This window comes from Mycotypha africana (genome assembly GCF_025528875.1).
Source record: "Mycotypha africana strain NRRL 2978 chromosome Unknown BDF20scaffold_11, whole genome shotgun sequence".
Classification (NCBI taxonomy): domain Eukaryota; kingdom Fungi; phylum Mucoromycota; class Mucoromycetes; order Mucorales; family Mycotyphaceae; genus Mycotypha; species Mycotypha africana.
This window is the reverse complement of record NW_026515735.1, coordinates 816,831-839,481: the sequence shown is the minus strand read 5'-3', so window position 1 is coordinate 839,481 and position 22,651 is coordinate 816,831. Positions and strand designations below refer to the sequence as shown.

The window sequence follows — 22,651 nt, the reverse complement described above, 5'->3', positions numbered from 1 at the left end:
AATCCTACACGCAGCAGGCACACAAGTATATATTTTTCTTCTATGCTATCATTGCACTCGAATGCCTTTTACAGATGCAATTCTCGTTAGCTATTTTATATAAAGTGAAATTGAACCAACCAATCGATATCGTTCCAACTTACCTTAAAAACCAAGCAGCTTCATTATATCCATCGTTCAATCGCCAAATGAAGCTTTATGCTGTTCTAAGTTGACTGAAAGTCAGGAAAGCGATACCCCAATCAAAAGTTGATAGGGTTTACATTGCCTTGTTTTGTTGCCGCAAAGTCGTGTAGCAGTTTTATTCTTTACTGTTTATGAGCAAGATAAGCTATGTAATTAAGTTGATGGGTTCTGACAGCCGAAATTGCACAGATTTCCTTTAAGAAAAAAAAAAAATTTCAGATGTTAATTGAAAAATAAGCATTTTTTGCATGAATTCAAGCAAGCTCTCGGCATTAATTTCACCTTTCCACTAGTCTTTTTGTTTTTACTTTATGGATGATATATCTTCATCAACATCAACACCGAAACGTAGGGCAAGTGAACCACAGCCTACAGAAGCTTTAGCACTTATCAGCAATCGTCTACACAATTATCAGAGAGTACCGCCACCGTTACCTTATTTACCAAGCGATTATGTGCCTTCACCTGACAGTCCGCGACAATACATTATACCAGAAACAACAGCTCCCAATGTGCATAACAACGCTCTCTTTTTCCGTAATGCCAATTCCGACAATAATCAGGGATCGAATAGTAAAAGACAAAGGGCTCATTCGATCGACTACCCTTTGGCCAATGAACCAAACAGTGCTTTAACCTACAATTCAGTATCGAGCAACTATGGCAGCAATGTCATTTCGACAAGAAGAAACCACCTAGAATTAGTTCCCTACCGTGAGTGGACAGTTATAGCGTAAAGATCAGCGGACGGGGAGACGCATCTCTCATTGACAAACTATCCTTACTAACGAAAACACCTATTGTAAAAATAGTCGAAACAATCAAAAAGGCCAACTTGTTTTATATAACGAAGACAGCCAATCCATCACTCTAAGGAACTATGTTCCTGATCAATTTTCAAATATGCCATCTATTCCAGTAAGTATAAATGATACGATAATCAGTGTTTATTATCTACTTATGATCAAAATCTTGATTGGCTTGCAATGGTAGTTGGAAGTAACAGAGGAAGAGTTTTGCCCTTATTGTCACCAACGCTTGCATCATACACCCGGAACCACACCATTGGAGGTATCTATAGCTATATGCATATTTAAAGAAGAAATATCTACTTTTTTTTTCTTGCAAAGGAGCTTTGATTGATCATCTTACTGTTTGAATAGACCGATGGGCCAGACTATATGGACCGAAACTACTTTCGCTTACTAGCCTCTAGTTCGACTCAAATGTAAGTATCCCACACAATAGGGTCTTATATGGCTTATTGAATAGACTACACTGACGCAGCATTATCTCTGAAATCGTATTAGCTCACCTACCCCATCACGAGCAGATACCACTTACACTACATACAGTAGTACCGATGAAGGGATAATGGACAATCATCAGCAACAACAGCAACAACAACAGCAAGAGTTACCCTCACTATTTGATAACCAGAACCTCAATGCGAATGCCTTCAATCAAGGATACTATGCCAAGTTTTTTGATGAGATCAATAAGTTAGGCAAAGGTTTCCGAGGCAGTGTCTTTTTGTGTGAGCACCGATTGGATGGTGTGAAACTAGGAAAGTACGCTGTGAAAAAGGTTGCCATAGGCAACAACCATCCTTGGTTAGTTAGAATGTTGCGTGAGGTTCATTTATTGGAAAGACTACGCCACCCCAATATTGTTAGCTATAAGCATTCATGGTTAGAGTACGCTCGTTTGACACAGTTCGGTCCCGAAGTACCATGTTTGTTTATTTTGATGGAGTGTGCTAATGGTGGAAATCTGGAGGAATATTTCGAAAGAGATACAGCTGAAACGAAGGATAACAGCAGTAATAGGTCGACTAACAATGGGGAAGAACAGCAAAGTTCCCTTGGCAATCCTACAACAGCAGGAGAAACTACACAAAAGAAAAAAATGTCAGCTAAAGAGCTGAAACGTGAACGGATTAGGAGGCAATATAGAGAACAGGAAACGTTTGAACAAGAACAAACAAATATCTCAGAGCCTATCACACATGTGGAGAGACGTTTGTTGACATTACAAGAAATCTGGTCTCTGTTTTTGGATATTGTTCAAGGATTGGCTCATTTACATCAGCAAAATATTGTGCACAGGGATTTAAAACCGCCAAATCTGCTGTTACAGTATGATACTCGTCGCAACAGACATGGCAGGAGAGGAATGTAAGTGATCTGTAGAGAAGAGAACTATTTTTCTGCGCGGATGTTAATGTGACCAATTTTTTAAAGTCCAAGAGTGTTAATCTCGGATTTTGGTGAATGTGAGGATTTGGATGAGACACGAGTTGATAACAACAGGACAGGCGCTACGGGAACATTAGAATTTATGGCCCCAGAACACGTGCGGTTAGATCCGCGTGGCAGAAATACAGTAGATTATTCACCAAAAGCAGATATGTGGTCGCTGGGTATGGTCCTCTATTTCTTATGTTATTCAAGGCTACCGTACAATGTGATTGATGATGTAGACATATTAAGAGAGGAAATATTGGCTTTCAATGAGTGAGTATCATTATTTGTTCGTCTGATCAAGCCTCACGTATTAATCATTATCCTATGCAGAATCCATTTCCCAGCATCAAGATATGACATTTACAAAGATAACCCTACACTCTACGCTGAGGCACTCAACGACCCCAAAATTACAACAGATGTACCAAAAGAAATTAAACAGCTTATTCGAATGCTTTTGTCGTTAGACCCGATCAAACGTCCTTCTTGCAACGAGATCTTATCGAAAATACAGAGCTTTCGTGGAAATGAAAGTACATTGTCATCAATTTTTGAGCAATCCAACATACCAAATCGATGGAAACCCATGACAGCTAGGAGACCTGCTCAGCCGCCTAGACCATCTGCAACTACAACTGTACCAGTGGCTTCTCCAACTGTATCTCCACCGTCGATAACGTTATCCCCTTATGTTTTATATCAGCCAAACAATCCCACAACAGCTTTCACATCTCCAATGCATGCAGGTCCATCTTTAAAACAACTGCAAGATAACAGGCCTAATGATTTCCATTCAATGGAGCCCTCACGAATGTCTTCGCAAAATATGGATGTAGACAAGGCGGAAGTCGTTACCAATGAAGACTTTGAGCTCATTTACAATAACAGTAATAGTAAACGCGCTCATAACTACCGCCATTACCCACCATCCAAAGCGGCCCCAGTAAATCCATCGATGGAACTTTTGCAATCTGAAGATGATACCAGGATGGGCCGCTATGCTAGCAGTAGCTGTTACAATCATGGAAATGATGCTATAAGCTTGTCATTGAGAAAGAGACAGCGTGTGTCAGAATCACCTAATATAATGCCCGATGATGATAGCATGAATGAAGACATTATGATGGAAGAGCGTGAAGCAAATCAAGACATGAACGTTACTAGCTGTTTGAATAGGGAGGACAAAGGCAATAGTAGTGCTATAAAATTAGCTGATGGCAGTGATAATGATCCATCAACTTCCTTCACACGACTCTTACTAGACTCACCCCCACCTCCGCCTACAACTGATGCCGTATTCAGAGTAAAGTGGTTATCAGACCGACAAACCAAACAACTGATAAAAACGATTACAGCGGTCTTAAAGATCGCTTCTTGTACGTATCCTTGTTCACCATATTCAGCCAACCCACTGATATTATATCCTACGATATTTTTTGCTACACTTGATTTCTGGTGCGAATCTAGTTCACCTAGTTTTATCTTATTATTGCTACATGTTGTTTGGATCCTGGCTGCGACTTTGTTATCAACGAGCGGAATGTGTGTAGCTTAACATCATACTTTTTAAAGCGGCGACGCTGAAGGATTTGTTGCAAGTCAGTGTGGGGAAGCCCAAAAAGAAAGGAAATCCGTCTTCAATTTTAACTTTCAGTTCTATACAATCATTGCTGATTTTTCTTCTCTCTGTATTTAATAATAAAATTTATATCCCTCCCACAATATAACCCATCTTTTTTATATCATTATATACATCTGTCAAAAATAGACAAAGCGAGAGATGTCAAATAAACAAGGGTCAGCTGTTGCCGATTTCGTTTCTGGAAAGTGAGTTCGCCGCAAGTTATATCTGTAGAAGGAGCAAAAAATAGTATATTTGAATAGCTTACTGTTTTTGATTTACGAAATGATATGCAAAAAAGCTTAGGTGGTATGTCACAGGTCTTGGTCGGTCAGCCTTTAGATACAATTAAAGTCAGACTTCAACTGGATCAAGGCAAATTCAAAGGTGCCTGGGATTGTACTGTTCAAACCGTTCAAAAGGAAGGTTTTTTTGCTTTATATAAAGGTAAAATTTGTAGCATAAAAATTACTAAACAGCAGAAAGCTCATTGAAGATTCTGTGTGATAAACGAAACGTGTTCTAAAAAAAAAGAAAAAAGGTATGGCTAGTCCATTGATAGGTATTGGTGCTGTCAATGCACTGCTATTTGCAGCCAATTCAAAATTCAAAGGCATGCTTCAATCACATCCTGCTGAAGTGCTATCTTTAGATAAAATTGCTTTGGCAGGCGCTGGCGCAGGCATTGTGAATAGTGTTTTGGCTGCTCCTGTAGAATTATTAAAGATCAAAATGCAAGCACAATTTGGATCAGCAGCAGCAGCAGCAACAACAACCGAAGGATCAAAGTTGCCATCACAGCGTTACTTCACGGGGCCTATCGACTGTGCAAAATACTTAATCAAGAAAGATGGTATTTCACATGGTTTATTTAGAGGTCTCTGGGCGACGATGATTCGTGAAATTCCTGCTTATGCTGGCTTTTACTCAGGGTTCGAGTTCACTAAGCGAACATTAACTAAAGGAAACGAAGCCAATGTATTGCAATTAATGATTTCAGGAGCCGTGGGAGGAATTGCTTATTGGACATGTTGTTATCCTTTGGATGTGGTCAAGTCAGTAGTAAGTGACAGAGATTAGCAGAGCATGATGTACTGACAAGATTCGACTGGATCTGACATGACCTTTCTCCTCCATTAGGTTCAAAACCAACCAAATCCGCCCAAAGGATTGTACATATCACAAGTGATGAAGCATATTTATGCCGTTGATGGTATGAGGGGACTTTTCCGCGGTTATGCTCCTACTGTATTGAGATCTGTACCTGCAGCAGGCGCTACGTTTACTGTATATGAGCTTTCTATGCGCATGTTTCAGTCCAATGACTGGTAAATATTAGATAGAAACACATCTAGTATTAAATGTTCGGCTCCTTTCACATATAGAACGAAAGAGAATTAAAATGCGCTAGTAGCAGTTTATTGTATATATAAACGATGTAGAATAAAAGAAAACGTAAAAGAAATATTTTGGATATTCGTACGTACTGTCAAATACGTCAAGATGAAAGCTATGTTAGGCTGTAACATACCATTACCTCATGGCCTTTGGATGAGTTCACTCCTCTTGTTTCACAGGAACACCCTCACTTTCTGATATCTCTTGTTTCTGTTTCTTTTCTTGTTCCTTCTCACGGAGAGCAGCACTACAGAGTTCAGATAAGCGTGCAAATTGCTCTATCTTTCGTGACATTTCTTCTGCCGTGTCAACAATAGTGGACTGGATGTTCTCCTCGTCATGTTTTGTACTATTGTCCAACTTGGTTGCAGTCGCTGTCTCGGTCTTATTGTTCACAACTATAGGAGCAGGATAATCAGAATAATTATTGGGTAAAATATATGGAACGGTCATAATATGACTACCATCATCCTTTTGCTCACTTTTTTCTACTTTGGTGGTGGCTGTCAGGTTAATGTTATAATAGAGAGAATGATAACCTTGCGGGTATTGACTCAATTGTGGAGGATATCCATAATCGATACTGCTGTTGTTAGTGGTAGATGCTGAAGAGATAATCGGATTGTTAACTTCGGTATTATTATCATTTTTTAGTGTGCTTTCCTCAGTCGTCGATGTGGCGATTACTGGCACGATAGGTACAGGTGAAACTTTGTTGCTTTGAATATCTGGTCTTCCTTCCTCTAACAAGGTATAAGCCATTTAGTCTTATATTCTTCATCAATTTATCATCAGTCTTTAACAATATAATGTATGCTTACCTTCATTTATCGCTGTCTTATTTTTTCTCTTGTAGGGACCACGTTTAATGCCCCTTTGACGTTCTTTACGAATGGAGTTAACGCACGTTGCTGCAAGATCAAGTTTGATGCAGCGAGGACAAGGTCTTTCGTCAGCACATTTCTTACAGGCTTTTTGGCAATTAGCTGTATATACAATATACATTATATTGAATAAAAATTAATGTTAAATTGATACATCAGTAAATTTTATAATTTAATTCAGGGTGATTCAACTGCTTTGCCTGCTAAATAAGAAGTCAGGCATGTAAACCTTCTTTCTTCTGATTTCAGTTGAAACCCGCCCCCGCCCCCAAAAAAAACAATATGCGTGTATTAAAGAAGAGACTGTTTACTTACTGCAAGCATTTTTAACTTGATTTCGCTTCTTAGCCATCATCTTCCTCTCGTTAGAAGACGCTTTTGAATGCGCTTGCTCTTGTTGTTGAAAATCCGCTCCATTACTATTAGAGATATCGTTATTCACCATGGTTGTTGCGGCAGATATAACTGATGTTGCAGAAGCCGTAGTGGCTGCTACTAAGGCGTTGGCTAGATTCTCTGAAGCTGGCGAGGCTGATGTTGCTGCTGCTGTAGCTCCTGTAGACATCACTTTATTTTTAGAATTGATTACTGTTTCAGAGTAGGCAGAATAAGGCTGTACAGTCTGCATTCCAGTCTTTCTCACAAGACTGTGGTGAATTTGGCACTTGGAATAGAAACGAAAAAAAAAGAGGCGGCGCTATAAACTGGCAACGAAAAAATGAAGAAAAGGAACCAAGGTTGAAGAGAAAAGAACATTAGCTACTATCAAGAAGCCTGTATTGCTCTTGAAAGCTGAAAGAAGCTGGCTTACCTTATTCTGTAATAGTTCTGAACCTGTATATTCAATAAAAAGTGAAGCTAGGAAAAGGATAGTGAAAGAAAAATAAAAAAATAGGAAGCCCCCAGATAACGATTGTACAAAAATCGCGCTAACAATAAAGGATTAAACCTTTTCGGACTTTGAATTTTCATTTTGTTCTCACAGAAGGTCAAACAATTCGTGAATGTGCTGCATTGAAGCATGTTCATAACACTGTTGTAGATTAACACTTAATGTCTTTCAATAAACACCTTTTGCTATAAATGTGCGATACTAGACAATGATTTAATCGCAAGAAAGTCGGCTTATAATGCAGATTTCAAATTAGCCGTTTTGTACTCAATCATACGAAAACAAAAAAAAACCCCAACCCCTAACAGGACAGGTATGACGAATTCTTTCGTCGTCAAAAGATACAAAAACAGTCAACGAAAGATACAACCGTTCCAATTAATACACAAAACGTCTTTAGTATTAAGCGAGATCTTAAAAACATAGTCCATTTTTTGTCCGTAGCCAATTCTACAAAATTAGTACACTTTCGCCGTTATTGGAAAGAATTGTACACATGTTGGCGACCTTTTATGCTACACCATACCTAAGTTATTCGCTTTTGAGACTTTTTTAATACTTATTTTGTACATTAGAAAGGTTTATTCAGACACACGTTGGTTACTTGTTATAATTCAAACTATTGGGGCCATTCGAATCACTAATAAAAATTCTTTTCTAGTCTCAAAACTATATAGCACAAAATACGATTCTTCTTCCTTCTATTAAATCAAACCTTTGATACACAACTTAGTATCACCTCATATATGAGGTAATGGTATCTGAATAATATTGAGACCGTACGTAAACGTCTCAATCATATTGGTTGTATTGAAGGAACGATGGATTTTCGTTTCTCTGCCATAAAAGCGTATCATCCACAATGATTGTGTTGTTCCTTCCCAACAGCAGTAGCAGAAGGGAACAATGTGTAAGTAATTAAAAATCAACATCAAAACATGAGCAACATCAAAATAGATATATCATAAAAATGGAGCAAGAACAGTCAGAAAAATAGGAAGAGTTAGTAAAAGCACGCCAAATAACGCGTGTATCGATAGTATCAGAAGCAGTCTTAGCACTCAGAAAAGCAACAGTAGTATAACGATGACGAGTATCAATGTAGTCAACCACCGCGTAATATTAGTGAAGGACTTGATCCAGAGAATTACGTTGGAAACGGAGATCATACTAAGCAACATACAGAAGAGGAAAGTGTCGAATAACTTACCTTTTTCAAACAGTTGATGATCAACCGAAGTTTGAGCGAGTATGAGCGACCGAACAACTATCCAATAAAGTGTAAGCTTTGATTTATTACGCAAAAAAGGGCCAAATGTTCAAATCTCACTGTTTCGGGCATACTTCAAATTTGTGTACAATATTTCAGAATTTTCATTATATTTTTCAAATATGTAAATTCGATATTTTGGCGTATTCGGTTTTACAACAGATCTAAGCTCTATACGGGCTCACTTTTTGATTGTCTAAAATTGTTCCATTTGGTAGATAATATAAACTTTACAACCGAATATATCCTCATTCATACGTATTACCATTCTGTCCCTGTCTTATAAAGTGATATATTTTATTGTTCCCAAGCAAATTGGCTATTGTTGATTAACATTTTAAGCGATATTTGCCAAATAATCTTTGACTTCACTCAAACTTAATTTCTTAAATAATGGAATCTCCTTTCTTTCACCACCATAAACACCAACGGTGCTTGTTCCAATAATACCAATTTCCAAACTATTTTCTGTCATTTGTCCTTCGAATCCCTCTTTAAGCTTTTTTTTTGTTTTGTCGAAAGAAGAAAACACAAGTTCGTTAGCTTTGGGTATAATAAATTGTAGAAGCAGAATCAAAATCTTACTGTTAAAATTGCTGTGTGTACTGCATCTTCTAATTCCATTTCTTCGTTGTATCTATAGTTTCATTGTTCACTTAATAAATGCTCGTATCTCAATCGTAGTTCGGCTGTGCCATGTTTTACCTCTTCTCTAAGAATGTCTTTGCATTAATCATATTTTTACCAATCGCACTAGCCTTCCAAGCAAAATAAGAACCGGAAGGGTCTACTTGATAAAGTGAAGGTCCATTGATTTCATCATAACCTGCAATTAAAACAGATACACCAAACGGACGCACACCACTAAAATGAAAATGTTCAGAAATAAGAATTGTAATTACAAAAAAAAAAAATTAATTGCATATTGCTTTCTATTGCCACTTACCCGCTCTGAGTATATTCTTGCATGATACTAGCCACTTCTTGTACAAGTATACGCACTGGTGGTTCTTCCATGTAAACTCTTTTATATGCTTGTGCTGCTTTACGTGCAGCAGCAACTAAGACACGAAAGTCAGGACCCATTCCGGAATAAACCATACCGATGTTGGCACTGATGGTTGCTACTTTCTCAAGTGTTGAATCATCAACGAGTGTGGAAGCTGATTTCTTTTCTGTTGCAATGACAATACCATTGGTAGCTATTTACAACATTGGCGAGAAAGTCCATTTTTTTTTTTAAAAAAAAAAGGAAGATAAAAAGCTCAAAGTTAATTTCGAAGATGGTATTGCTGTTGCTTTTCAATTGTTCAGAGGTTAAATGTACCTTTGATGCCAACACTTGTAACACCTTGAGATACAGCATTCAAGGCATATTCGATTTGAACAAGTTTTCCCGATGAGGAGAAGGTTGTAAGAGAGAAACTGTAACGGTCAGCCATTGATATTTATAGAGAATAGCTGTGAATAAGATGAAGGAGTAAAAGAAAGTTGTAGTTTCCGAAAATGCGTATTTGCAGAGAACGCGTGTCGAGATTAAAAAAATCAAGCAGCAACAAAAGGAAACTTAAAGTCCGGGTGACGTCTCGGAAAGAATCTTACCAGATTGCTCAGTACATTTTGGCACTGTTGTATGGCAATTTCACAAACCGAAAGCAGAAGTCACTTTTATTTCATTTTCAGGTCGTTAAAATGCAAAACACTGCACAAACAAAAAGTAAAAAAAAAAAAAAGTTTGTGATGCCCTTTATTGCTGGACTTCTTTTCTTTTTCATCAGCTTCTTTAGCCCACACTATGGAGGTAAGAAGGAAAAGCATTCGAATATAGTAAAGTAGGTTGCGTGTTCAAAATAATTCTTGTATTTCCATAGCAATTTGTTACGGGACTGGAAGAGCTTTTAAATAAGCTAGCCACAGCTCAAGACTCGAACACTATTAAGCTTGTAAATATGATACATGTTCTCTTCCCTATACCAAATAATGACATTTCTGTACGGAACGGACAACTAAATATTTGTGATACTATGACACCGAATAGGCTACGTCAACTTTAAATACACAGTTTTACGTATCCGCCGATTGTATTCCTGCACTTGTTCAAATTATTAGTCGTTCACCACACCATCCCGTTCGTCAACTAGCTGCCGTTGAGGTTAGAAAACGTATATCAAAAAAATGGCAAGAGCTCCCTACAGATGTAAAAGCCGCTTTGCGTAGCCAACTACTGCAACATGCACTGAATGAACAACAGTAAGTTGAAGAAGAAGAACTTGATCGACAAAAGTAGCGATATGCAACCTTTTCAAAATTTTGATACCTTCCCTTCCCCCTAATGACAGTGAAATTGTTCGCCATTCTACTGCTCGAGTTATTTCTTCTATTGCTCGTATTGATGTTCCCGAAGGACAATGGCCAGAGCTTTTGGGCTTTCTAAATGATGCCTGTAATAGTAGTACAGACATTCATCGTGAAGTAGGCTTTTATTGTTTATACACGCTGTTTGAAGTCATTGCAGATTTTTTCATGGATCATACTGGGCCATTATTTGAAGTATTTATGAAGGGTATTGCGGATCCTCAAAGTAAAAGAGTCAGAGTGACTACAGTCCTGTAAATTACGCCAGTGAACAACGAGCAATATCGAAAGGAGGAATTGGACTGATATAGAACCCCTAATTCTTTTCAACATCGGATAGGACATTGGGCAAGTTAGCAGAGTTTATTGAAGCCGATGATAAAGAAAACATTGTACGGTCCGCTCAAACATACATATTTTATATACGACCGGCATTATGTACAACCTGAACTCAACCCGCTAATATAATTTCTGCATTGTGTCATTTTATGCATTTAGAGATTATTTAGAACCATGATCCCTGGTATGGTCAATATTTTAGAGCAGTGTTTGACGGAAGAAGACGAAGAAAGCGCGAGTGAAATTTTCGAAGTATTCGACACCTTGCTAATGTTGGTAAGACTGAATTAAGGGATGAGTGATTCAATATCGCCACAACCGTGCTATACGAAACAAGGTATTCACTGCCAATATTCATCTTTTAGGAAGCTCCCTTATTATCCAATCATTTGGCTGATTTGATTAGACATTTCTTAAGTATTGGAGTGAATCATGACTTGGATGATGCCCTTCGTGTTATGGCTTTATCCTTCCTTATGTGGGCAGCCGTATAGTAAGTTTGCAGAGAGAGAGAGAGAGAGAGAATTTTTAATCGAGAAGGCTAGCTGGAAATTAAGCCCTTTTTTAGCAAACAGAATAAGATCAGAAGCCTAAAGCTTGTAGGTTTCTTGGTTGAAGGCTTGATGCCCATTGGTACTGAAGAAGATCCCGAGGATGTTGATGAAGATTCTCCCTCGCGTGTATGTACTACAATACGATTTGATGCGAACTCTTCTAACATAATCTATTTTCGCGTTGTTTTCATATATAGCTTGCCTTTAAAGTTTTGAACGCACTCTCAACAAACTTACCGCCTCAGCAAGTTTTTCCTGTTGTCATGCCATTGGTATTAACGTACATGCAAAACCCCGACCCCAATTATCGAAAAGCAGCCATGATGTCTTTCGCCGTTATCATTGAAGGATGTGCTGATTTCATGAGCCCTAAATTAAACGAGCTGCTACCGCTAGTTTGCACAGGCTTACAGGATCCGGACATTATTGTTCGTCGCGCTGCTTGTATGGCATTAGGCTGTCTCGCTGAAGAGATGCCCAGCGATATTTCCGAGAATCACCAAATTTTACTGCCACTTGTCTTCAATTTGATGAATGACACAAACTTGGAAGTAACAAAACATGCATGCAATGCTCTAGACGCTATTTTGGACGGTTTGGGCGATGAAGTATTACAATACCTACCCTTGTTGATGGAAAAATTACTATTTCTTTTGGATAATGCACCCCAAACAGAAACTAAAGCTACAGTAATAGCAGCTATTGGCAGTGCTGCCCATGCTGCAGGAGAATCATTTGAGCCTTACTTCAACAGCGTCATGCCTCGTATTCGCCATTTAATGTCATTGAAAGAAAGTACAGACGAGGCATTACTACGCGGTGTAGCTACAGACTCTGCTGGTGCTATTGCTGAAGCTGTAGGTGCCGAAAAATTTAAGCCTTTTGCTCAAGAACTCATGACTTTGGCTATTGAGCAACTTAATTTGGATTCTCCTCGTTTACGCGAATGCTCCTATGCCTTCTTTTCCATTATGGCCAATGTCTTTAGCGAAGACTTTGCAGCTTATCTCCCCACCATCATGCCCTATATATTCGCCTCTTGCAAAGCCGAAGAAAGAGATGACACTAATGTAACTGGCGAAATAGACTTGACTTTGGGTGATGATAGTTTTGATGACGATGATGATAACGCTTACGGTTATAACTCTGCTATTGCTGATGAAAAAGAATTTGCAGCTGACGCCCTTGGCGAAATTTTTGAAAACACACGATCTCAATTTTTACCATATGTGCCAGAAGCTGTTCAAGATTTGACAGAGTTGTCTTTACATGTAATCGATGGTGTCAGAAAGGCTGTCGTGGGTAGCCTGTTCAGCTTTCTCAAGACGTTTTATATCATGTCGGGAATGGAGGATTGGAAAGCAGGCTTACCAATCAGCTACCCTGTGCATGAAAATGTTCAAAATATGACCGCAGTTATTATTCCTACAATTTTGGCAATGTGGAAAGACGAAGATGAGAAGATGGTGGTTGTCCAAATTTGTCAGGAGCTGACGCATTCACTTAAATTAATGGGCCCTAGCATCGTTGCCGACCATCTTGAGGAAATTTCTCGCAATATCTTGGACATTTTTGAGAAGAAATCCATCTGTCAGCAGAACTATGATGAGGACGACTGTTTAGATGATGAAGAAGAAGCCGAGTCTGAATCGTTACTTATTGGAGCTACCAGCGACCTTGTCGCCACCATTTGCGTCACCGTTGGAGAAAGCTATTCATCTTACTTTGATGTATTTATGCCATTAATCGCAAAGTACTATAAAAAATCAAAGACACCAACGGAGCGTGCTATGGCTATTGGTTGTTTAGGGGAATGTATCATGGGTATAAAAGCAGCTGTAACACCCCATACGGAACGGCTTTTACAAACCTTCTTAAAAGCTTGTGCAGACGACGATGCGGCCGTCAGAAGTAATGCGGCGTATGCATTAGGTTATCTCGCTGTCAATTCTCAGGTTGACCTCAGTTCCCATTATGCCACCATCTTTACCGCACTACATCCTCTTTTCCAAAATCAACCTGTACCTACAGTGACAGATAATGCTACAGGTGCCGTCGCTCGATTGATCATGGCACATCCCAATGCTATTCCATTAGATCAAGTCTTGCCCGTATTTTTAAGCGTGTTACCGTTAAAAGCTGATTTTGCAGAGAACGAACCAGTTTTCAATTGTTTATTTTCGCTCTTCCGAGCTAATAATGCTTATGTAAGTTCTTCCCTGACGTCAATCGTTCATACGTCAATGGTTCATAGAATACTACTAACAGTTTGTGTCTTTTTATTACAGATCCATAGTCAGGTGCCAAACCTGTTACCTATCTTTCATCATGTATTGATCAATGAAGATCAAATTGAAGATAGTACGCGTGCTGAATTGGTTGAACTTTTACGCGCAATCAACGTTCAGTCACCGGCATTAAATATTGCCAACAGTGATTTAGCACAGTTTCTGTAGATAATTCATCCTTGTGTTCTTCATTTCGAAGCATTTACTCTTTTACTACTAACTGTTAACCATACACCACTTAATATCTATAGACGATCATTTACTCTTTTTGCTATTTACTAACAAGTTATCTCAATAAAATATATGTGGATAACAATAATACTATATTTTTTGAACTGTAACTACAAGTAGCCAGAGTAAGTAATGCAAAAAGTAATTAGATCATTCAAATATGATTCAGATAAAATTTATCATGGTGATTCACCATTGTATTAACATGTACAAAAGTCATGAATTCTTCGATATTTGATTCAAGTAGCAAAAACAATCAGTGGATACTTTTACCCCAGTTCACTCGCCTTACTGCAAGAATTCAATAGTGTAGTTGATCTTAGCAAATTAGTTGTCTTTAAATGAGAAAGAGCAAAAGTTTATTTGATACATGATCTATACACAAGAAACCCTTTTTCAGTTCTCTTAATATATTTGCTGAATACAATTCAGTCTTGCTCAGCAAATAAAGGAGAGAATCGTACAGAACGGGCAGCACCAGGCATTTGGAAAGCATTACATCTACGGTCTATTTGATTATTCAAAGATGCCATTATCATGCCTGTATATATTTGACAGAGCACGATCATCAGAAGAATAACCACATAAAATTGATGAGGGATAGTAAATTCTTTGTTGAGAAACCAGTTGACAATTCTGGATACTGTGTGGCCGACGACAAATTCTTTTGGTTGTTTGACAGCAGCTAACTTAAAAGATAGGCGTTTGGTAGAAGGGGATCTTATCGGCAGTTGCTGTTGATGGGTACTATTTGCGTCTAAATGCCTCCGCTTTTGACGGTGCCGAGCGCTTTTTCGTTTTCCTATTACAGCAGCTTGCTGCCCTGGTTGCTGTTGTTCTGTTTTAGCCAGCCGTGAAAGATGTTCTTGAAGTGCGATATCCAATTCCGTATAAAACTTCTGTTGGCCTTCGATCGATGCCTTCTCAATCGTACCTATAATGGTAGATAAGAATTTCTCAAAATAAAAAATCGTATATATATCCAAGGTAACATAAATAGGTTTCTCTAATTATACTTTACCTTTTATCCAACATGTTTTGGTAAATTCTACACTTACGGTGACCAGCACACGTACTTGCCCTTGGGCGCACCATGAAATACATGTGCGAGTCTTAATTAGAAATGATCCGCCAGAAGGTACATCGGGCGTTCGGCATACTGACAGATGAGTGATATAATCGGTGGTGTCCTCATGCTGAATTTGTTCCGTTAATATGCATCTGGTTTGTTTAGGACCAAGAGCGTTGTTGAGTGGTTTGACATAGCTTGTTTGACGTTCCCGACAGTTATTGTTCTCAATACTCCAAGCGCCAATACTAACATCTGTTTGTTCAGTTTTGAAATATCAGTAACAAGTATTTGTTCACGATTCGGGTTTTTGTTTTTGAGGCCTTACCAGAAAGCTTTTGATCATTATTAAGGAAGATTTCCATGAAATCAGTGACAAAAAGTAGCTCATAGATTGTTCTCAAGTCAGTTTTATATTTGCTGTCCAACACAACAATAGGAAAATGTTCATTCTTGATGCTACATTCACATTCGGTGATACTCTTGATCTGATGGGTAGACGTGCTGGTTTTGTTTAAGGCGCTATCACTCATTGCTTTTGCTGAAGCTGTTGTTTTTTCAGCAGTAGCATTGGTAGTCGTAATATCCGTTGAGGATGCTGACTTTGCAGTTGTCATCATGTCATTACATTTTGTTGTTTCAGGGGATAACTTTTCAATGGTCGTTTTATGATCCTCTTTCATATTGATGTCTCTCGCGCCAGTTTCTGAAAGAGCGTGGCATCGAGTAGTGGCATCATTTATTGTCATCGTCATATCCAGCGAAATTTGGTTTTCTGTTGTTTTCAAAGATGATACTGAATTCTGATCAATTATTTTCGCTTAAGGAAGAAGCAAAAAGAGACATGAGCATGAAAGGACAGTATACATATTGTATCCGACATATAAGTTTACCATTATTACGAACGATAAGGTGTTCATGTTCATCAAGCTCATGATCTGAGCAGTCTGAACAATCAAAGGAAGACGTATAACCGCTTTCGTCGTCACCTATAGTTTCACTCGTACCATCCATAGCGCTGTCTGTTGGACCTATAGCATTTCCCACTTTGTTACAGTGGCTGACTGTTCTTAATGCATTTGTAGTGTTGCATTTCATTTGGGCATTGTTCCATAATTCAACCAGTAAATCGTACGCTTGATCACGAGAAATAAAAGATCCAAAAAAGTATTTGGTTGAACCTACTGTAATGCATATGGCATTTGGTACAATAATAGCAGTGGATCTTTTCTCGATCAACTCTATATCCCTGAAGTCAATAACCAACTACGAGAAAGCCAAAAATAAAGTTAGACTAGGAAAAATAAAGTAGTTGTAAGGAAAATTTAGTACACATTACATTTGTGATCCAACCAAAAATATTTGCATAGAAGCACAAGTGATCTTCGGAAATATACATTTTACCCTGAGCAAGAATTTCTCTTTGAAGAGCACAACCATAATCTAATAATTGTCAGTACGGATAATGCGAATCAATTTAGAAGCATTTATAACTTTGCAGTTTAAAAACTCGGCATAACTGTTCCGATAACGTACCATCTATAAGTCTTTCGTCATCAGACAGCCCTTCGAAAAGCGAATGGAAGTCTTTGTTACGCTTTCGACTAGCATAATGGATAAGGTCACCAGCAGGAAGTATTGTCAAGGGCACAATAGCAGGAGAGGAATCCATTATAATAGTAGCAGATTGTGTTGTACATTTCTTATCCACCATAAGTTCGAGGGTTAGATCGCTATCGGAAGCAGCGGTATTGATATAAGTTGCTGTGGAGGATGCGCTCGTCTTGTTTGAAGTATCAGAACCACGACGTTTCCAGGATTTTTTGTTTGGTAAGTGAGGGAAAGACCGTTGCGTGGTAAGAGCTTTTACAGAGCCACGCCTAGTGTTGGTTTCGGATGAAGAACTACAGCGCCGCTGTATATTGAATGCACTCGATTTGGTAGGTACTAGAGGCTTATTAGCTGTAGAAGAGGGCGATATAATAGAATAATGTTGGAGGTGTGGTGACATAGGACGGATAGGATGAGCTTTGCTAGTTGAGGCTGTAGCACTAAGAGTTGCTGATTTGGATGATTGCAAGGCAATCATGAAATCGTAATAAGAGTGTATTCTTTGGTAGACAGAAGGTTATGTATATTCACTGCAGAAGATGAAAGTGATAGAAATAAGAAAGAAAAGCATAATGACATTATTGACAAACACAGTTAGAAAAAAGAATACTCACTTAGGGGCTCGCTTTAAGGAGTTATTTTCTCTCTGTCTGTTGATTCTGTGCTTTTTTTCTCGGAACAAGTTATTGAGACAGAGCCTTATTAGGATACTTTCAATGATTCCATTTTCAAAAAGAAGGCTGATTTCCTTAATCAACTAGCAAACATATGTGAAGCTATATATGATGAATATGTTGTTCGGCGTACAGACAACAACAATTAAGGAGAAGAAGTCCTAACCAAAAACAATACCAGTGGAACTACTAGCTATGCATATTATTATTATGATTTGATGGTTGAATGCTACCGTCAATAACCTTTTCCCCGAAGATTATACTTTTAAGTTAGGCGCATGAATTCTAATTTTTGTTTGTTAATAGCAATTCTGTTTGTTTATTTATTAGCAGTGGTGACCAAATTCTTTATGATGTAGCAAAAGTTTTAACCTATAGCATCACAAACAACATACTACACTACACTGCTGAGACTTTTGATTTTCAATATGAATGTTTCATATAAAGTCATTCATGAAGAGAAAATTTCATTTACTCTTCTTCATAGTGAACTGAGATCTTCTTAGTTCATCAAGCCTAACTTCCCAGAAAATGCTGGAGACACGAGTATCAGCAAAGTAAACCAGGAGAAGCAGTATTTTGGCAAGAAAAGTTATTTCGAATTCTCGCAGCCTGAATAACACATTACTAGACAGTAATCTTGGTGTTTAGAAGGTATATAAATGCTAAAACATAACTCCTTTTTCTTCCAGTTTCCTAACCTAGCATAACACGTGTATAGAAATTGTCGATTCAATTACCACTGTTATTTAGAGTAGAGGAAAGCATATTAAAGCCTCTTCACCAAGGAATAATGAATATTATAATCTAGTAGACAATGCAATGCTTTAAATTTGAGACTTTCTGAACATATGGTATTCGTAGATAAATTAATTAACCATGAGTGGTGCAGTCTTTTGTCTTCAAAAGACTGAAGTCTTTGTAAAACGTCATACTGGAGCATATCTCAGTGCAGTAGTCAACTTTTATACCCCGCTAAAAGCAGAGAGTAATCAGCAAAGAGAATTTATCCAACTTCTTTCTCATAGTACTGTAGGATTTTACATGGCAGCCAATTATTGGGCCTCAACACAGAAGTAAAAAGTCTCATTACGTTTTGCAATACGAGAGTGAGAACTTACCAAAAGCTGATGATATATAGGAATCACTGGACAATTGATCGTTGGACATTAGCAAAAAGTAGGGAGGAAGATTTGGAACACGTCCCAATAAATGATTACGTTAAACTGAAAATATGGTTCTGCCACTGTAAAGCCTTTATTCTTGCTACAAAAACATTATACCGTAAAAAAGTTGCTCATCGGGCTTTTACATTATGTTAATCGCTAGTAATTCAAAAGCTTTCAAAACGTTTGCAATTAAGACAGCAAATTGTCGCAACGGCTTTCGTTTATTTCAAACGATTTTACGTAAAGTAATGTAGTCTTGTAACGAGCAATATAATCTCACCAAAAGCCTGCAAGTAAGTAACATACTGACTCTAAATATAAAGCAATAGTCTTAGAGAAACAGATCCAGTGCTGGTATTGGTGACATGCGTGTATTTAGCAAGTAAAATCGAAGAATGTCCAGTCCATATAAAAATTATAACTCAAGAAGCGAAAACAGTATTTCAAGGTACATAATCTACGTTATAGACTTACCTATTTGTCTAGAAACTTATCCGCCCTTCTCATTCAACAACAGCCGATTTTGGCGGATTTCCATACGATGCTTCCAGAGTGGCAGAATTCGAGTTTTACTTGTTGGAAGAGCTTGAGTTTTGTTTGATTGTTTGGCATCCATATCGTTCTATAACTCAGATATGCAATGAATTAGGCATGCGAGAGTCCGGCATTCAATATGCTTGGTTCATTGTCAACGATTCCTACCGAACCGATGTCTGTTTATTATACCCACCTCACCTCATTGCATTAGCCGCTATTTATTTAACTGTTGCTTTAAACCATGCTGATTTTGCGCCAGGATCTACAGGAGATCAACGTGATATGAAGCAATGGTTTGCTGATTTGAACGTAGATATGACCAGTATTGTCGAGATTAGCCAAGAGATACTTGCAATTTATGAAATTTGGGCTGACTGGAAAGAAGAAAAAATGCTACCACTCTATAAGGAGCTGAAAAGTAAGCAAGCTAAGCAATAATACATCTACATGGAAGTACTATCCAGCGACCTTCCCTGCATACACAATACCATATTACGTAATTCAGCGTTTGACCCTTTCCACATCCACTTGTAAATAGACTGAACCTTTTAAATTACCACCTTAATTACATGGTACTGCATATTACGTAAGACAACGCATTACCTAATGACGGGAAAATTTTCCGTTTATGCGGTTTCTCGGTTGAATCCTTTTGTCCGTTGTGGCAGTCGGCTATAAACCTGAGGGTTTGATGTCATCAGTAAATCAATGAATTAAAAATGAGTGTTACTTACTGGCCTTATTAAATACTTCCATAATGGGGAGAATAACTTTGAAGAAACAAAACTGTATTTTCAAAGTTCGGTGATTAAACAGAGGGGATCTATTAGGTTTTTAATATGAAGGCCTCCCTTTCCATTTCTTTCCCTCTGCGGGATTATACTGACAAAGCTTGTAATTGGTTAAATTCATGTCAATTTGACTCATTTTTTTTTCCCTTTTTTTTTTTTTTTTTACCCTTCTTCAATGTAAAATAGGTACAAAGTAGGTCAGCGTTTCTTTCTTTCGCTACTACATAACTCTACTTTTCGACTATCAAAAACTGCATTAAAAATGGTGCGTTCGTTTCAGTACAGCAATAACGCTGAGTTACCATGGGTCGTTCAAAAATTCGGTGGCACAAGTGTTGGAAAGTTTCTAGACAATATTGCCAACGAAGTTATAAAGTAATTAATTCCTCCTATCTTCGAGCATATATACTTTTAGTCGTGAAAACACTCTAACCTTTTTACTGTTCTGCACATTTCAAAAACCAGAGAGTATGTTAAGCATAACCGCCTTGTTGTGGTTTGCTCAGCTCGTAGCGGAAAGGATAAACAAACTGGCACTACTAACAGATTGATTCGAGCCGCCAATGATGCTTTGAAACCTGGATCCACTGAATATCTTAGCATTATATCAGACTTATTAGAAGATCACCTTGCTGTTGCCAGAGACATGATCAAAAACGACGATATTCGAAAGGAATTGGAAATGCACATCAAATATGAGTGTGATAAATTGAAATCATTTTTGGAAGCAGCACAAATTATCAATGAAATATCGCCTCGATCGAAAGATATCATTATCGGTGTAGGAGAGAAACTGTCATGTAGAATTGTCGCTGCAGTCTTGCAGGATAGGGTAATAATTTACACAGTAGTCTGACTGAAGTGGCTAGAATCTCAGTATTTAATTTGTATTGTAATAGGATGTGGATGCTCAATATGTATCATTGGAAAACATAGTTGACCGTGAGTTCGATAAATTGGATCAAAGTTTTTATGATTACCTGGCCGAAAAAATGGCTAAAGCCGTTAAGCAATGTGGAAATAAGGTGCCAATTCTTACTGGTAAGCCCTAAGCAAGGTAATGTCCATGAGGAAAAATAGATATTCACAGTCATTTGTCTTCAGGGTACTTTGGAATTGTTCCTGGTAGTTTGTTAAGCACCGTAGGCAGAGGTTACACTGATCTTTGTGCAGCATTGACTGCTGTAGGATTATCAGCTGACGAATTACAAATTTGGAAAGAAGTGGACGGTATTTTCACCGCTGATCCACGCAAAGTGAAAGCCGCCCGGCTTTTACCTATCATCACACCAGAAGAAGCCTCAGAATTGACCTACTATGGTTCAGAAGTTATCCACCCTTTTACTATGGAGCAAGTCATTCGTTCGCATATCCCCATCCGTATCAAAAATGTCGAGAATCCTCGCGGACAGGGTACTGTTATCTTCCCCACGGATATTCATAGTAAAGACGGCACAGCTACACCCCCTCACTCCCCTCAAGTGTTAGAAGAAAATGGCTACTCCATTGATTTGTCCCGTAAATACCCCACAGCTGTAACGATCAAAGATCATGTGGTGGTTCTTAACGTTCATTCGAATCGTAAGAGTGTCAGTCACGGCTTCTTTGCAAAGATCTTTTCGACATTAGACCGATATGGTGTGGTTGTGGATCTCATTTCGACGTCAGAAGTGCATGTGTCAATGGCTTTGGGTGAAGATAACTTGGATAAGGATCTAAATCACGTCATCAAGGATCTACGTGAAGTGGGTCGAGTAAGTGAATTTTATGGAACAGAATTAGAATCCTTGGCAGTTTCTCAACATACTTCCGTTGTATAACTTATAGGTCGATGTTATCAAGAATCTTGCCATTCTTTCTTTGGTTGGTAAGCAGATGAAAAACATGGTTGGTATTGCCGGTATGATGTTTAGCACACTGGCTTCTGCGGGAGTCAATATTGAGATGATTTCGCAAGGTTCTTCAGAAATCAATATCTCATGTGTTATCGATGAGCGTTGTGCAGTTACAGCTATGAATGTTATACACGATCACTTACTAAGCAAACGCGGCAAATTGATCTTACCCTCTGTAAGGCTGGCACTTGATGAATAGAATACTTTCCATTGCTTCTTTTAAATACATTAAAAATACCATTTATTTATTTAATTCGTAACGTTACGATCGCGCATGCCCTATTTTTATTATCTCTCAGCATGTATAAAGCAATGGCAATCATAAAGTTCCATATAAGATCAAAATTTGAGTAAGCGTTCGGGTAAATGAAGCAGCAGGGCTTTATAGAATTGGATCCGAACAACGTTTATCGAAGATCGATATCTATTACAAGTTGCAAATCTGTGTATTGTATTGTACTATACTTTCAGTACAATTGAAACGTTATTTCTATTTTTTTGTAATACCTTTTTTTGCCTAATATACACATGCTGTAAAAGCACGGTAAAAGACTTAGAAGTTTGAGAAAAACACAAAAGATGAAAAAAATAAAATAAAAAAAAAAAATTGAATGTGAGTCCACTCAAATAGAAAATAACAT

General features: G+C 38.0%; 7 protein-coding genes across 7 annotated transcripts; 4 read left to right on the top strand and 3 right to left on the bottom strand.

Moving 5' to 3' along the window:
- Nucleotides 1-497: 497 nt before the first annotated feature.
- Nucleotides 498-5,385, top strand: BDF20DRAFT_980887 (uncharacterized protein; the record flags this gene model as incomplete). Its single annotated transcript, XM_053085124.1, has 14 exons — nucleotides 498-759; nucleotides 886-919; nucleotides 999-1,104; nucleotides 1,180-1,257; nucleotides 1,350-1,414; nucleotides 1,542-2,008; nucleotides 2,075-2,324; nucleotides 2,430-2,702; nucleotides 2,763-2,965; nucleotides 3,506-3,933; nucleotides 4,213-4,259; nucleotides 4,355-4,440; nucleotides 4,616-5,115; nucleotides 5,194-5,385. The coding sequence occupies 14 exons, from the start codon at nucleotides 498-500 to the stop codon at nucleotides 5,383-5,385; spliced, it is 2,991 nt and encodes a 996-aa protein (XP_052932403.1).
- On the bottom strand, nucleotides 5,187-6,549 carry BDF20DRAFT_149795 (uncharacterized protein). The gene is made up of 3 exons (XM_053074796.1): nucleotides 6,273-6,549; nucleotides 5,934-6,194; nucleotides 5,187-5,849 (listed from the first exon to the last, which is right to left on the bottom strand). The coding sequence occupies exons 1-3, from the start codon at nucleotides 6,454-6,456 to the stop codon at nucleotides 5,611-5,613; spliced, it is 684 nt and encodes a 227-aa protein (XP_052932402.1). The 5' UTR covers nucleotides 6,457-6,549; the 3' UTR covers nucleotides 5,187-5,610.
- A 2,285-nt stretch (nucleotides 6,550-8,834) lies between these two features.
- Nucleotides 8,835-9,939, bottom strand: BDF20DRAFT_839122 (nucleophile aminohydrolase; the record flags this gene model as incomplete). The annotated part of the gene is made up of 5 exons (XM_053079244.1): nucleotides 8,835-8,996; nucleotides 9,083-9,134; nucleotides 9,203-9,361; nucleotides 9,444-9,699; nucleotides 9,825-9,939. The coding sequence occupies 5 exons, from the start codon at nucleotides 9,937-9,939 to the stop codon at nucleotides 8,835-8,837; spliced, it is 744 nt and encodes a 247-aa protein (XP_052932401.1).
- A 353-nt stretch (nucleotides 9,940-10,292) lies between these two features.
- BDF20DRAFT_916555 (armadillo-type protein) lies at nucleotides 10,293-14,201 on the top strand (the record flags this gene model as incomplete). The annotated part of the gene is made up of 10 exons (XM_053084470.1): nucleotides 10,293-10,298; nucleotides 10,369-10,440; nucleotides 10,536-10,747; nucleotides 10,837-11,106; nucleotides 11,193-11,244; nucleotides 11,351-11,467; nucleotides 11,557-11,684; nucleotides 11,760-11,871; nucleotides 11,943-13,952; nucleotides 14,034-14,201. The coding sequence occupies 10 exons, from the start codon at nucleotides 10,293-10,295 to the stop codon at nucleotides 14,199-14,201; spliced, it is 3,147 nt and encodes a 1,048-aa protein (XP_052932400.1).
- A 491-nt stretch (nucleotides 14,202-14,692) lies between these two features.
- Nucleotides 14,693-17,422, bottom strand: BDF20DRAFT_916554 (uncharacterized protein; the record flags this gene model as incomplete). Its single annotated transcript, XM_053084469.1, has 6 exons — nucleotides 14,693-15,198; nucleotides 15,286-15,588; nucleotides 15,662-16,153; nucleotides 16,227-16,599; nucleotides 16,673-16,776; nucleotides 16,870-17,422. The coding sequence occupies 6 exons, from the start codon at nucleotides 17,420-17,422 to the stop codon at nucleotides 14,693-14,695; spliced, it is 2,331 nt and encodes a 776-aa protein (XP_052932399.1).
- A 1,240-nt stretch (nucleotides 17,423-18,662) lies between these two features.
- On the top strand, nucleotides 18,663-19,762 carry BDF20DRAFT_827560 (cyclin-like protein; the record flags this gene model as incomplete). Its single annotated transcript, XM_053078173.1, has 5 exons — nucleotides 18,663-18,694; nucleotides 18,760-18,866; nucleotides 18,948-19,032; nucleotides 19,111-19,235; nucleotides 19,305-19,762. 5 exons carry the CDS (start codon nucleotides 18,663-18,665, stop codon nucleotides 19,760-19,762), a joined length of 807 nt encoding a protein of 268 aa, XP_052932398.1.
- Nucleotides 19,763-20,377: 615 nt separating this feature from the next.
- Nucleotides 20,378-22,616, top strand: BDF20DRAFT_963782 (Aspartate/glutamate/uridylate kinase; the record flags this gene model as incomplete). The annotated part of the gene is made up of 5 exons (XM_053084958.1): nucleotides 20,378-20,490; nucleotides 20,581-20,947; nucleotides 21,015-21,156; nucleotides 21,220-21,869; nucleotides 21,943-22,616. 5 exons carry the CDS (start codon nucleotides 20,378-20,380, stop codon nucleotides 22,207-22,209), a joined length of 1,539 nt encoding a protein of 512 aa, XP_052932397.1. The 3' UTR covers nucleotides 22,210-22,616.
- Between the last annotated feature and the right edge of the window lie 35 nt (nucleotides 22,617-22,651).

Excerpts from the sequence above, each read along its gene's own strand:
- BDF20DRAFT_149795 (XM_053074796.1), bottom strand. The coding sequence starts at position 6,456 with ATGTATATTGTATATACAGCTAATTGCCAAAAAGCCTGTAAGAAATGT. Across the intron at positions 6,195-6,272 it reads TAAGACAGCGATAAATGAAG|AGGAAGGAAGACCAGATATT; the intron begins GTAAGCATACAT and ends ATACCTTGTTAG. Across the intron at positions 5,850-5,933 it reads CACCACCAAAGTAGAAAAAA|TTGTGAACAATAAGACCGAG; the intron begins GTGAGCAAAAGG and ends CTGCTCCTATAG.